Consider the following 15,678-nt stretch of genomic DNA (forward strand, 5'->3'; position numbering starts at 1 on the left):
AGGCACCAAACGCATCTCCTTTCTGCTCTATTTGTCCTGGTGCTGGTATGTGTCTGTAGGCAGTCGTCTTTTTTTTTTTTTTTTTTTTTTATGCTTATTGCTCTTCTTTTTTTACTTGTTCATCACTGATCTGTGATGGAGAACCGTTTTTTCGAAAGACTTTAATGAATGTGGTGAATGGTACGCATGTATTCAGTTATCCAGTTCTTGAAAAACAGTCCATATTTGGAGAATATCACACTTTTTCAATAGTATTTTTTTAGTTTGGGTATAATTTAAACAGGTGTAATATGAAGTCTGAAGGCAATTGTATTATATCTGCTGTAATTGACATGACAGGAAAAGAAAATCTTGCACAACTTGTTTCATTCCACAAGAGGTTGCATTGAATATTAGGTGGAGTGTTTTCCCTTACACGAAGAAGTCGCAAAACAATTCCACAAGAAGTTCTGGATAAAGACTGTCTTACATGTAATGTAAAGTCTTATTCTTAAAATGTCTTACTCTATTTCAACTAAGCGAGCTGAAATCTTCAGCACAACTTAGCCTTATTCAGTGACTCCATCAATGGATTTACAGATGTCATAAATCTTGCCTTTTTGTTATATCAGTTGCGTTTTAATTAGCTGGACCTTTCTTGCTTTTTCTCAATTTTTTTTTTAATTTATCAGAACTTGTATCAAGCCTTCAGAATTCTTCATGTGATGTGTCTTGTGAACATGATGCAAACAGCGTGTATGAAAGAATTCGACTTCAGAAGCTTACTTTTGTCCACCGAGCTGTTAGTATTGCCACCGATCCTAATGGCTGCAATTTTGCTGTTTTACAGTCAGATCCTAAAACAAGGTATATTTAAAATATCAACAACTGCAATCTTTCTTTTTTTTTTTTTTTTGGTGTATGTTATTGCAGTTAAATCATTCTGCTTTTCAAAACCACTTTTTGGCTCATAATAGAAGTCACAGTAAACTTGGTTATCCATACTGCTGGAGAAAAGCACTTGCTAGTAAACAACTGTGTTGAAGTTACTCAAAGACCTCAGCTTATATGTTTGCATAATTACTATAGATAGTCTTGATGTTTTATCTAGAGTATTTAAGGCAAACATTTGCAATGTATTTCTTAACACATTCTGAGCTCTAAATACTGCAGAGATTCACACCTTCAGTAATCACCAATGATCGTTTTCAAATAAAAGTGAAAAGTGGATCTTTCTTTGTTTGGAAAAAAAGTTTAAAATAAAATGAATGAGTACTGAACTATGTTCCTTGCACTCTCGCTATAGTTTCTAATATATCTGATAAATAAATATTTTCTTTTCTTTCTTACTGCTTTGGATTGTAATATGAAATACAGCAAACGTTTCTGTGTTTTCTTGTTGGAAAAATTAGTTGAAGATAAGATAGTTCTGATAATACATATTTACTGCCTACATCATAAAGACAAAAATACTATAATTGATAATCTGAAGCTAGACAGATCTTATATATGTGGTTTAATTGCCTAAATACCATATTATTAGTTTGTTTTGTAAAGAATAGGACAAAAAATGTTGAGTAATTAACCAATGTAAGAAAAAAAAAAACAAAACAAGCCAAATCATTAAACATGCTACGTAAAATTTATGGAGCTTGTAAATAGTGGGGTTTTTGATGGATTTCATTTTGTTCCAGTCTCTATGAAATTCCAAGTGTGTCATTATCAAGTTTTGGAGAGGATTTTGGCAAACTGTTAGATGAAACAGATGAAATGGACAGCATCCATGATGTGACTTTTCAGATTGGCACAAGAACTTACCCTGTGCACAAATACATCTTGGCTGTACGCTCCGAATTCTTCAAGAAGCTGTTTGTTTCCAGTGACAACCAGCTAGACACTCCAGACGTCTACCGTAAAGATGAAGATGCTGTTGGATGTGATCTTTATGTAATAGAGAAAGTTCATCCAGATCTGTTTGCGTATCTTCTGCAGTTCATATACACTGATACTTGTGATCTTCTGACTCATGGTTACAAACCAAAAATCCTGCATAAAGGAAAATCGGAAGAATATCAAGATACTTTAATTTCTAACCTGAGCAAAATGAGTTTTGATGAAAATGTTAATGGAAAGTCTGCATTTGAGATTTATAGAAATAATCAAGTGCAAGTTATAAATGAAAAACAGAAGAGCAAATCTAAAAAAGGCAAAGTTGTTGGTGAAGAAGCTAACCTCATAAAAATGTTGCAAAGTGCTGCAAGGAAGTTTGGACTCAGCAATTTAAGTGGCAGGTAGGTGAAAAGAAACGCATTTATATTCTGGGAAGCTCTTCACAGAGTGTTTTTATGTAGGCTGATCTGACTTTAGTTGTTATTAAAGTAGAAGGCTAGTTGGGGTTGGTAAGTTTGCCTTTTTTTATTGCTTTTATTGTTTGTAAGTATAAAAGTCTACAGCACACACCATGCCATCTCTTTAAAGCAGCATCAGTTTGTTTTGATGCTCTTCGCTAAGAGAAAGCATGTATGACTTTTTTGCATAATGTCAGAAGCAGACTTTCGTAGCATGATTATGTACTTAAAACATCATTTTTCAATAGGCTTCTATATGATGAAATGTGCTGTTGGCCCTTATTGTCTCCTAGAAACTCTTGGACATTTGTATTTAAAATATCTGTCCTGTGTGTCTTTTAAGGCATGAGCTCTCTGAGACTTGACATCTGATGCAAACTATCTGACTTTCCAGAACGACTGTAATAAAATGTCAATTCTTGTTTTGTTAGAGACAGCTGATCTAACTGAGTCTTGGGTTGATGAATTTCTGTGCTGTGGTCTGTAGTCTACCGTTTTTTTTTTCCATTGACAACGAACATAATCAGTGTAAAACTGCACACTGCAAAGTTAAATTCTTTTTTAACTGATGCATTTCTAATGTTAACTTGATGAGACTAACGAAATTGAGACCAAATTACTGTAATACTCGGGTTTTTTTCTGCATTTGTCTTTTCCTTTCAAAGGAGGGTAGTTTTCTTCACTGTGTTTTTCCAAACACTAAAATTAATCAGCAGAGGTGTGAAGCTGCTGCTAAAACTGAATTCCCAAGTAAAATTTCCATGTTAAAGCACGTTCCTTTTGAAAGTGTATTGATTTGTAATCCACCAGCAGCAGTCCTGTGTCTTTACCATCCCATTCATAAGCTTCCTTTGATGAATTAGGGTGCTAAAGAAGCTTGTGGTGAAACACGCATCTCTTCCAAACCAGTCTTTGCTTGGATAACTGACTGGTAGCAGTATATGTAAACTCCTAGGTTTTTGACCCTGTGATGATGGACCTAACTGTAGCAGTATAGCTTTCATCTAAGATAATAAATAAGGTAGCTAAGATCTGGAAAGAATGTCAGTTACACTTTGCATCTGCAGTGAAGACTTTCAAGTAATAACTGTGCTTTTCAGGTTTTCTGTGATGAATGATTTTGATACTTTTTCATATTCACAGTATGAGCCTGCTGAAGTGCTGTTACTTTGTGAAACTGTTCTTCTTAATGGTTTGAACTGTGTACTAATTGTATTACTTATTGCTAATGTTAATGATTTGCAGGTTGGATGGAGTCAGGTTAGAAAATGGAAAAATTAACGTTGTCAACAAGAAGAATGGGAACAAACCGAAGTTAAATCAGAAGAAATGGTAAACTTTTAAAATCAAGCTTCCCCTACCCCCACCATTTTCCTCTTAGGTCATCTCTTTATCTGTTAAGTGTAGGCTACTGTTGATCAGCTGTATTTTAACTTCTGGTGTACACTTGTCTCTTTCACAGTAACTCATGTTTTAAGGTCTCTGTAGACGCTTATAGGCTGATCTACGAATTAATAATCTCTGATAGATTGTGTATGGTGTGGTTTTGGCTCTCTTGCCATATCTTAACGTGTTCTGTGGATTAACTGAGTCATAGAATACTAATGCCAGGAGAAATGTTGTGTGTAATCCAGTCAAAAGCAGTTTGACTTTTGCAAATATGCTTGCTGTGACAATAAGACTACATGGATTGGAAATAAGCAAATGTATAATATTTTTTCTAATTAAGAAAATCTCTGGAATATCTTTCAACAGAAAAATTCTTTACGCTTTTATCAAAGTGATACTTGGTTTTTAATTTCATTGGTGTGATTGAGTTATACTCAAAGGCTTGAATTGTCTATTTACATAGTAAAAGCTATATTGCACAGAAGTAGTGTTTTCACTGAATTTGGATTACTTCATTCTCAAAATGCATTATCAAAGCTTATAGTAGCTACTAATGTAAAAGAAATAACTAAATTAACATGGAATATTTAAGATTGACTAAAATTAGACATAATTAATTTATTCGGTCATATCAGTTTTGAAACAGTAATTGACTGTGTTTTGAAGGAAATACTTCAGATAATTTTTTTTGTCCAAAGTTGAGCTCTCAAAATTCTATCTCTTGAAACTATTGTGCCTGTACTTCTAAGTTAGTTTTATATGATATTTTTAAAGTTTATGTGTGTTTTTATTTTAAAGGATAAATCCTAATTTGCTGAAGTAAGCATTTACTTGTAGAGTTTACAACTTGTTGCTCTTCTGAATAGTCTCAGTTCTGATCATATTAAATCTCTCCTAGTTCATACCTCTGCGATGTGACACTGAAGTCTTTAGATGGAAAGGAATTCCCATGTCATAAGTGTGTACTTTGTGCAAGACTTGGTATGTCTGTGTGTTTTTATATATATACACACATATAAAATATAAGTCATATTGTGTTTTTAATTGAAACTTTATTGCATCTTGAACTGAAATGCCTTTCTTTACAGATTATTTTCACAGCATGTTAAGCAGCTCATGGATTGAGGTAAGCTTGCTAATAAACATGTGTGGTAGTATGTTTTGTTGCATCAAATAAGTGACAGCTTTTCAGTTTTTCCTAGAATTGCATATCCTAGGGAAAAGGAAAGGCTGGATTTTTTTGGATCCTGTTTGCAAGAAAAAAAATCCGCACATTTTTGGTTATTCTATATTTGTACTATTGAGATTGTGAATTAAATGAGAGTAGTAAATGTAATAATATACATCAAAGGAAATTAAATTATTACTTTTGTTTTAGAGGCTTATTTTGAGCTAGTTCATGAATTTATAAAAGCTGCTGAGCTGTTCTTATTGGATACTGCTTTGGATGAATTTTCATTTTCTTTCTGTAAAAGATAATTTAAATAATATGCATTATGGAATAGCTTTTCATACATACTGAGTGAAATATACAGCAGAATGGAGAGCCACTGTGTAGAATCTCTAGTTGACTTTTACCGTTAATAAATATCAGGGACTATTCCTATTAGTCACCATCTACTGCTTCAAAAAGTGTGGATCTTTTATTTGTCTTGGTTCCTATTTGTGTGTCAATGCCCTGGTTGTTCCTGGACATTGTAATTTCACTAAATGCCTCAAAGTATCTGAATACTATTGAGAATGCTTATTGAAAGAGAGGAGAGGTGTAAATGGAGAAGCATTTTTCAGAGACTTAAGAGCTGAAGCAGCGTGCAAGAGTTTTCTCAACTTTCATAGCTTTTTGGCAATATGTAAATCTAAGAAACTGGCAAAGTACTGGCAGTTCTCTTCTGCTGTGTAACAGAACTTTACCTGTCCTCTAAGTTACTGTGCTGCCTTTTCCTCAGTCATCCCTGAAGAAACATATCTGAAACACTGTGAGACAAGGGATTGATTTATTATTTTTTCTGAAGTGTTGAATGTCTGTTTGTATTGGTGAATTCTGTATAAGTTGTATGTAGTTCATAAATTATTATTTCATAAGTAAATCTAAATCATACTAAATTCATAAGTAAATATTTTGTGAATCAAGTGCTCTAGGTGTTGTATAAAAATCTTAATGTCTGTAAGAGGTTTTTAAATTTCATACAGGGAATATGTCAGTACCAGTAGCATGTTCTACAGCAAAAGAAATCTTTGTATAAAGCTTTGCTTCAGTACCACCCGAAATAAACCAAAGTTAAGTAATGACGTTGCATAAACTTGAATGGTGACAAACAGGTGGTTTAATGGGTAACGTTTACTTATACAAAAGCTTTACCTTAATGGTTAAGATGGTTCTTCAAATGGAGGGTTTGCCGAGGACCTTGTTTTCTGAGGGATTAACAGTAGTGGCTACTTTCATTCTATTCTTGCATGGGAACTTGTGATTTCACTAGATCTTTTGCCTTGAAAGGAAAGCAGTTCAGTACTTGCATGGGGGATTCTTGTTCTACTCTTAAACGATTGTGGGTAAAGTAATATAATCAGGAAAGACTGTTAGAGAAGAGCTCAAACTGATGAAACACTGAATTGTTTCATGGATATTTATTCAGAAGTTTGGGCAGATTTTAATTGTTCTGCTACAATCAATTATTAATTTAAGAACTTGAAAAGATTTTGTCCAAATGCTTAAATAATTGCTTAAGTTTGAAAATGTGACCCTCAGTCTGAGTCATTTGCTAAATAATTGCTGTCTTAATTTTGTATTTTATTCCAAGTAGTCAGCTTCTTTTTTTGTTTGTGTTTTTTTCTCTTTTTTTTAAAATCCTTTTGCCTTTTAGGCTTCCTGTTGTTCAGCTCTGGAAATGCCAATCCATTCTGACATACTGCAGATAATTGTAGATTACCTGTATACAGATGAAGCTCTTGCGATAAAAGGTGCCATTAATATATTTTCAACTCCACTGTAACTCCTGCAATTTTGATATTTTTAAAATAGAAAGTGAATACTTAATATGTTTGTGTTGAAGTTTTATGTAGAAAATCCAAATTTTTGTGATGCTTGCTTTAGATTTTGAGGTGATGGCTGTACCCCAGGCCTTTTGGTACCTTTTCTTTAGTTTGTCAAACTGTAATTTTCCTTTTCCCTCCTTCTCTTGCTTCAAAAAGTGACTGCTTTCGCTCTTCTAAGCTATTCCTTGCGCTGTGATAATCCAGTCACAATTTGCAAACCCATTACATTTGTCCTTTGGTAAAATCTCATTAAAGCTGTATGTGTTAGAGTTGCTTTGACTTGCCCACAGTGTTTACATGACGCTTTGTTTTCCAGATTCTCAAAATGTGGAATTCATATGTAATGTTCTTGTGGTAGCAGATCAACTTCTTATATCCAGACTCAAAGAAATCTGTGAAGTAGCCATTGCAGAAAAACGTGAGTTCTTCCACTTGCATTATAAAGGGTTAGAGAATAAAAAAGGCTTTTTTTTTTTTTAAGATGTTAACATTCTTGCCTATTACAGCACAGAATTACTTGGTTATATTCCTTTGCTCTAATTAGCTTTTGCTGTTCATTGCATGGCTGTTAACAATTGCTTCTTTAGTCTGGGCGATGTTCTAGGTTAGCATAGTTTTACATTTCTTAAGCATGGTTGTCTTCATCTTGCACTCTTTAATAAACAAAAAAGGCAAAAGGCAAAAAAGAACCCCACCACAAATCACTACAACAAATAAACCAAACTTTTATAAAACCTTTATTTCATTGAATTCAAACTTCTTGTCTTTAAAACATGATGAAATGTATTCTGTGTTCCTATTTCTGTCCTCGTATTTGGTTCTAGTAGTCCTTCTGTTTGTTTGACACTGTGCCACTTCTATATGACTGTGAAGGTCTGTCTCTTCTAGAAAACACTAAGTGTCATTGCTTACCTTCATACAAGAAGTCAGCATATGATTTTTTTGCTTGGGATTTCTTACTGGCTTCCATTTTTCTCTTTCTCTCCCCCTCCACTCCCCTCTTTTTTTAATTCCTCCCTGCTAAGGGAATATTTGGAGCTTTAAGAACTGTTTATGCTGTATATGAAACTTGCTATTTTTAACTTTCTTTTCGCCCTTTGTTTTGGGCTGCCGAGTTTCAATATATTGAAACTGTTACGTTTGTAGATAGGGCCTTTCTGTTTCTGTGAAGCATCCATTGCATTCAAGCTGCTACGAAGTTATGTGGAGCTTTCTGTAGTTTATGGCCATTTGACCATTAGCATTTTTTCTAGGAATGGAGAAGTATATGGTATGTTTCAATAACAAGGTCACGCTGTGCAATGTGTTAAAAACTGCTGCATGATACTGCAGCATGTTATCCAGTTTAGTTTGTTGTTTTTCTTCTTTGCAGTTACTTTAAAGAATGCTGCCGAGCTGTTGGAGTTCTCAGCAATGTATAATGCTGAACAGTTAAAACTGTCCTGCTTGCAGTTCATAGGGCTCAATATGGCAGCTTTGCTTGAAGCAAGGTAAGGAGGAATGCAAACGTCTTCATGTACTAGCTGTTAAATTCAAACATCCCAAAAAGGCAAAAGGGTTGGAAGAACTAATAGAAGCAGTTAAATCGTCAAATGCAACTGAATGTTGCAAGTTTAAAGGGAGGCTCTTTTTTTCCAAATAGGGAGAGAGAAACTAGTTAACTATCTGTACATACTGTACCAGTTCTACGGTACAAAACCTTACGGTACAAAACCTTACGTTACAATTTCTCATGAAGAGCTTGAATTAAGCAGAAGAAACTCTTGAATTCAGTGGGCTTTGAAATTATGTCTAATCTTGTTTGGGTTTTTTATATTGTTTTTGAAGATGCATAAAACTGATGTTTTTTTATTGTTTGGTTTTTCCTTTTTTTTCTTTTAAAGACATGATATTAATATGCAAACTGAATTTATTGTAAGTAGGTTTATTATAGCTGGTGCATTTTCAAAAGAGGATGGGCCTGCCTTTCCGGTCTCTTTGCTTTCATTGTCTGCAGTGTGGGCTGAACAAATTAATTGATTACTTTTGCTTTCCACAATGATTCATCTAGTGTTCTAAGAAGTTGAAGGTGTGCTCTGGCCTTCCTTCTCTTGATATATTTGGACAGGGCTTCAGGTTGCTTCTAGAATACATATCATCTTCTCAGAGCAAGCCTTATCAGCACTGGTGGAACCTATTTTCTAGCAAAGTCTTAAACCCACCCAAAACCCCAAAAAACCCAACCAACCAAGAAAACCCAATTCATTTCCATTATTGGTCCCCTCTGTCCACTCCTAGGCTTTTTGTCATGCTTCCTTTTATCTATAGAACTTCTTAGACATCCGAGCTAGTTCAGAATGCCAGCACTTCATTGCTATGTCACACAACTGCTCTGCTTGTATCACAGTTATGGGAATCCATTCATACAAACAATTTTCCTCTTCACATCTTTATAAACATTTGGAGAGGAGGGTAAAAATTTTTTAACGTTATCTTAGGTATTATTCTGAATTCAGGTTTGTTTCATCTTAAGCCTGGAAAGGACATGCAACATTCTTACTACAATTAAGACTGTATCTGCATTTTAGTGAAAATCTGAAAATGTCATTATTGGATAGAAAGATTTTTAATCTGAGACAGATAGAATTTAGTCATGACAGCTTTGGGCAAGGAGAGTGGCTTAAGGGGGCAAGACAGTTCTGATGAGTAAAGTTTGTTGCGGTAGTATTTTTTGCAATTAATACCAAGGAATGTTGTGTCTGAGTTTTATAGAAGAATTTACGTAGACTTGGAGTGTTAAGATACATGTCAGGAAGACTTGAATGTATGCAGAAATAGGTAAAGTAATGACCAGTTTGTGGTAACTTAACTATCTAGGTCTATGTTGGCTGTGGCCTCAAGTAAAAGTTAGGCTATCTGGAAAGGTTGTTGGTGTAATCCTGCTTTACAACAATGGCATTGACTAGTTTATATTTTGTGTTTGTGTTCTTCCTTCTGACTCTGTGACCACAATGAATAGGTGATAATGTAGGTGATATTCATCTAAAAAGTTAATTTGAATTTTTCATTAATGTGATTTTTTTTTTTAAGCTGGTAAAATAAATTTGTATTTATTTTTTTAGGACTCTGGATGTCTTAAGTGATGAAGTTGTAAAGGATCTTTCTGTTTATTACAGGAAAATGGTAAGTGGTACAACTTGAGTGTAAGCTGACTAGGTTTAAAATGAGAACGGATGGGTAATAAATACATACCTGCAGGGTCTGTAGATGACAGGCTGCATGTGGAACATCTGACTCAAAAGCTAAGGTTAGCTACTGCTATTATGACTCTCCTGGAGCTCATATTTCATTATTCACTATCCACTGCTGTAACAGTATTGTGGCCTTTAAATTAAGTAATTATACAAATTAAACATATTAATGTTCTGTAATTAACAGTTGTTGCATGAAAAAACAAAGCAAAACCTGTGGAAAAGAGCATCTATTACTTAGGAGAAAGTAAATGGGAGTTCTCCAGTGTAAAGTTCAGGGTGATCATATAGATCTTAAAAGCACTAAGAAAAAGAATGTGAAAGCTGTACTTTATGCAAAGGGGAAAACCAAGGCACGTTATAATCCAGTCGTCTTCAACCGTACAATAGTAAAAGATGAATGTTTGCAAAACCTTGAAACATTTTTTTGTCATGAGTTACAGGCAGCTGAAATGTATGCATTCTGAGTCTGTTACTTAAAGTAATTCTCCTTCTGTTTTGCTTAAAGATGTAATTTAAGTTTATAAGCTGGTTAAATAATTACTTGATCTGTAAAAGTATTTCAAATGACAGTTGGTTTTGGTCCTTTTACAAGAGATCATATATTTGCTAGCATACAATTTAAGAGAAACTTAGTGTAACGGCATTTACAACTGCAGATTCCAGCTATGGTCAGGAGAGTAATTACTCCATATCCAGATGGACCTGATATAAGTTCTTTTGAGCCTGAGGAAGGAGAGAACTTTGTCTTTTTAAGGGAAGAAATGAATACAGAACAAAACTCTCAGTAAGTATCTATTTTTCGTCAACGTTTTTAACTAGGTGAGATGTATATGGCATTTATCCCCCTTTACATGGTGCCTGACTCTGTTTGGATTCAGAATTGAATTCCTAAGAAATAGGAGAAATGGAGATTTCAAAGACTGTTCTCAGTTCCCTTAAGTATTTTAAAATGTTGCAGAACTGCAGTGGAGCACTTTTTTCAATTTATAAATAGCATGTAAGTAAAGGTAGCAAAAAAAGCATGCACAGTACTATTTGGGAGTTATGCATGTGATGAGAGTACCTGTGCGTGTAGGAGGCCAGCTGTGGAGTTCATTGAACTTCACTGAACTAGGAGAAATCAAAAGAGAAAAAAACCCCAGACTTTAATGTACTATAGATTTGTGTGGAAAATTGTGATGATCTACGTTTCTTAATATTAGCAGAATTGTCATACAGAATGGGAAGTTTTGTAGTATGAGTTTTTAATCTGTCAGTTTAAAGTGGCTGCTGTCTGGCTGTAGCGTAACAAAACAAGCAACTTGTGTTTAAGAGGTGCTAGAAAATGTGATCCGAACAACTGTAGATCAGGTAGTTTGGTTTTGTGAACTTCTGGTATTCTGTCTGTGAACATTTGTTCTGAAGACATAGGGGTGAGAGCAATGCAGTCTGTAAAGTCTTGTCGTGCTGTTTTTCTCTGATAAGCAAATAATAAAATTACAACTGCTTTTTTTGGTACCATTTTTTAAACTGGAGAAATTGACTATAACATCACAACTATGAAAAGTTAATTTGATGGGATGACTTGGTAACATGCTTCCAACATGGATAGTGAAATATGATGTTAGTGTGCAGATGAGACCTCACCTGCGTATTGCGTGTGCTGTTCTGACCACTTCTGTCAAGAAAAGTTATGCTAAATGAACTAGGACAGATAAGGACTCATAGCTCAAGGGAACTGGGAGACTATTTTGTATTAGACTTCAAGCCTTTCATGTTTTTAAAGACTTGACCGTAGCCTTTAGGGGATAGGGAAGTCCAAGGACTAACAAAACCCCCCCAACCGTTCTGAGGTTACAGTATTGATGCAGGAATGAATAAGTACGTATGTAGTGTAGTTATTCCACAGAAAGCTTCTCAAAGAAGCTTTTTGAAAATAGGGTTACTGTAGCTGTGACTCACATAACTCTGAGGTTCTAGTCTTGATAAAATGAAAGATGCCTTTTATTTGATTCCACTGTTCCTAATATAGATAGGAACAAGTGACATTCTGGTAACATAACCATATACTTACTTTGTTGTAGAAGTACTACTATCTTGGTGTCAATATTTGTGTTGGGGAAAAATGAGACCAACTGTGGAGTTTGTTGAACTTCACTAATTTAGGAGAAATCAAGAGGGGGGGTAAAAAGTGGAGACTTGGATGTAGTTTCCTTTTTGTCAGCTGCTGTGATGTGTAGCAGGTTTAATCTGACCTAGGTGGCAGCGCCAGCCTGTGCAGCTGCTGTATCTTCCACTGTCTCAGCAGAAGTCTTTGTGCAATGAAGTAGACCAGAGACTAGATCTGGACTGGAGAGAATTATTTTTCTCTTCCTCCTGGATTTTTCACCACCATCCCCCCCCCCCCCCAAAAAATTGTGTACTAAATAGTTGTGCCAGTACATAAGCAGAGCAGGAACAAGCAGCAGGTGACAGCTGGTGGGACCAGGTATTACTGCTTGAAGTATAACCGCTTGACATTGACACTGATAGTTTTGAGGCTCAATTTCTTTGACTTGTATTCATCTTAAGTTTTTTTGTTTGTTTGTTTTCAATAGGGAAGCCCTTTTCAAAAGAGCAAAAACTAAGGCAAAAAAGAAACCACGAAAACGATCCGACAGCTCTGGAGGATACAATCTATCAGATATTATTCAGAGCCCAGCCTCTACAGGTCAGTGGGAAAGAGGTATAAAACCAGAACATAATGTTTAATATGCAATGCGATTTCTGTCTTTCAGTAAGGGAATCTTGCAAAGATTATTTCTTTTCTAGTGAACACCATAGTTGAATTTGAACAGTGAATTCTTAAGTTTTGTTTGAAAGCGTGTGTGTCATATTAAGCTTGTGCCCAAAGTTCAGATTCTGTAAAAGCATGTATTTTATCAAATAAAGTTAATGGACAATTTCCCATGTGGTTTTAATAAGTGGAACACTTCTGCTACTGTGGTTTTGGGCTTTTTGTAGGTTTTTTTTTTCTGGAATATATATAAAAAAAAAAAAATTAGTCAGCGTTTATTGGAAAGATCGTAGAATTCTTCATTTTCAATGAAAAAGTGTCGATGTTACTTCCTAAAACTATATGTTGTGAGACAGAGAAAGAAAACTGGGAGTAATCTTATTCTGAAAAAATATTTAAGATGGTCTTAAATTTGCTTATACTTATTACAGTCTAGTGTACTGGCCTAGGTAAACTTCTGGTTATTTTGTATTCATCACATCGAGTGAATGACTTTTGGGGTTTTTTTTAAGCATTGTTTAGTCTAGCTCTTATGATTTAGTAGTTTACTCTCTCTTCTTATTTCTTAGGCTCAGTAAAACTGGATAAAACTAACTCTGTAGAATCACTTCCAGAACTCCTAACATCTGACTCTGAAGGTAGTTATGCAGGAGTGAGTAGCCCCAGAGACTTGCAGTCCCCTGACTTCACAAAAGGATTTCATCCAGAGAAGACTGAGGTTGGATTTCCTTATTCCTAGCCATTTTTTTTGTGTTTATCTACTTCATCAAAAGCAGTGTTCGTATTTTGGAGTGTTTCTGAGAAGTTGTTGTCCTTAAAATGGAGTAGACAACTTCAAGTAGTTATTGTTTGTCTGATAAAGCAAATAAAAATGAGTATTCCTTATTAAATCTTCTAAGGGTAATTTCATCATGTGATACCATAATAAGAATTTTTATACGCTGTAGTGTTCAGACAAATTCAAGCTGAAAGAGTAGTTATGTAAAGTCTTCATCTACTTCATTTAAAATGCAAAGCAAATCTGAAGTTCAGAAGCCAAAACAACAAAACCAGAAGCCAAAGAACTCCAGGGAAATCCTGCTGTTCTTTGACTACTGTAGTTGGACAGAAGTATGGTCCAGCATAACTGAGGCATAACTAGAAAGAGAAATAAGTTTGAGAGAATTGTGCCTATGTTAAGTGTTAAAACTTCAGAAGTTAACATCTCTGAGTGAATTTTCCACTATCAAGATGCATAATTGGACTTAAATGATTTGGGGTGAAGTGAGGGAAGGAAAAAAAAAAGGTACAAATAGCAGACTGATATGGGATTCACTTTGTTTTTGCTATTTTTGGCGTATCCTTTAAAATCTTTTCACTTAAACATCATTCAAGTTTTTTGTAGGATCACTCTTTTTTTTTCCTAAATGAAAAAATACAAGAATATTTATTCAGCATTTTTCTGTCTTTTTTTAGATGAAGGACAAAGCATGCAGTCAGGGTATGAAACCCTCTCAGCCTAACAAGGAGTTGAAGTTGTACAAGGGATCATCAGCACTGACGCAGTCTGTTCCACAGTGCATTCCCAGTGCTAAAAACAGTTCTGCAAGCTCTCCCAATTGGGTAGCAACCAGTTTCAGGTGGAGTAATAGTTGTGGTGCCTACCTAACTTAGAATCACTGTTCTACGCTTGGTAGTGAATGCTAATAACTTCTTATTTTTTTTTAACTGCTACTAGTCTGGACTATCTGGACAAAAGATAATATTTTTTTTTTTAAGGCCTGCTTGGTTAACACTTTGTAAAATACTTGGCAGTTTTTTGTAGAATCAGACCGTGCCTGAAGCCATTAGAACCACCATTGTACTTTGACATTTTTAAGGCATGCCTTTAAACAGTCTGTGAAAATCAACGCCACAGGTTTAACTGATGCAGTAATAAAAAAATTATTAATTTTTATCTGTAGCAGTATCTGCATATGAAAAAGGAGCAGTACTGTGATAGATTGAAGTTCTGTCTTGCCTGGTGTCCTGTCTCTGACAGTTGTCAATAAAGGTTGAATAGAGAAGAGTTTAAAGGTTTAGGGAATCATATAGCGATAATTTCACACAGTTTTCCCAGGCTCTGTTGGTTTGTGGCTAATGGGCTTTGCGCTTTGTGGCTACAGGTGATAGAGCTGTAGAAATTAGAAGTTGCAGCTCTGAAGTATATTGTTTGGTGAGCAGCGTCCATTAGGAATCTGTTTTGTCTCATTATGTATTTGGGCAAACCTAGTCTGGGCAGAGAGGGTAACACATCCCACAACCAACTCTTTGGCCTTCAAACTGGTTGGCCTTCATCTGCTATCTTAGAGTTCTTTTTGAACCTTTTTTAGAGGATTGCATGAAAAGGGAACAAATAAAACCGTAGGACTTTGTTGTAATGTCACTGTGCCTTTATGGGTTTCCCTTGTACTCTTTCTTCACTTTTTCTAGTATCGCTGATATGATGTCAAGAAAAAGAAGGCAGCACTGTTGTGTAGAATGTTTAAAGGATTAATACTGTAGCATATTTGGTTGAACTACTGTGGAGGAGCAGTGACAACAGGCTTTGGTGTGACCTCCCAGGGGTTAATTCACTAGTTACTCTATGGCAGTTGGGTTTATGTAGGGAGAGACAGAGGCAGTGCTGCTTATGTTTTATTTCAAAGCTTGTCCTTGAATCTAGTGGTAGCACTGCTTAGTTTACAAATGTCTTTATGTGCACAGGTTTTAATTTCTAGTTTCATGTAAAGCTTGGAAATGTCTGGATTTAATTCATGTTTATTTCTGTGGAAGTCTAAAATTAAGTCATTTATGAAAAATAAACTGATTCCTAAAGTTTGAGAATATTACTAGTGTTTGTACAGAGCTCAAACTTTGCAAAGAGTGTTCTGTTTACCATGTGGAATAATTTTAATCCTGTTCTTCAAAGAAAGATCTAATT

General features: G+C 35.0%; 1 protein-coding gene across 2 annotated transcripts in view; it reads left to right on the plus strand.

Moving 5' to 3' along the window:
- IBTK (inhibitor of Bruton tyrosine kinase) overlaps positions 1 to 15,678 on the plus strand; it is a 60,912-nt gene that overhangs the window by 23,997 nt on the left and 21,237 nt on the right. For both annotated transcript variants that reach the window (XM_074581302.1, XM_074581304.1), the window contains 13 exons: positions 672 to 846; positions 1,674 to 2,270; positions 3,573 to 3,659; positions 4,615 to 4,697; positions 4,805 to 4,842; positions 6,578 to 6,674; positions 7,066 to 7,167; positions 8,122 to 8,239; positions 9,851 to 9,911; positions 10,639 to 10,766; positions 12,559 to 12,671; positions 13,307 to 13,455; positions 14,193 to 14,356. In XM_074581302.1, the coding sequence (XP_074437403.1) occupies positions 672 to 846; positions 1,674 to 2,270; positions 3,573 to 3,659; positions 4,615 to 4,697; positions 4,805 to 4,842; positions 6,578 to 6,674; positions 7,066 to 7,167; positions 8,122 to 8,239; positions 9,851 to 9,911; positions 10,639 to 10,766; positions 12,559 to 12,671; positions 13,307 to 13,455; positions 14,193 to 14,356 (1,912 nt within the window). The remainder of the gene's footprint in view (positions 1 to 671; positions 847 to 1,673; positions 2,271 to 3,572; positions 3,660 to 4,614; positions 4,698 to 4,804; positions 4,843 to 6,577; positions 6,675 to 7,065; positions 7,168 to 8,121; positions 8,240 to 9,850; positions 9,912 to 10,638; positions 10,767 to 12,558; positions 12,672 to 13,306; positions 13,456 to 14,192; positions 14,357 to 15,678) is intronic.

Source organism: Larus michahellis, chromosome 3, assembly GCF_964199755.1.
Source record: "Larus michahellis chromosome 3, bLarMic1.1, whole genome shotgun sequence".
NCBI lineage: Eukaryota > Metazoa > Chordata > Aves > Charadriiformes > Laridae > Larus > Larus michahellis.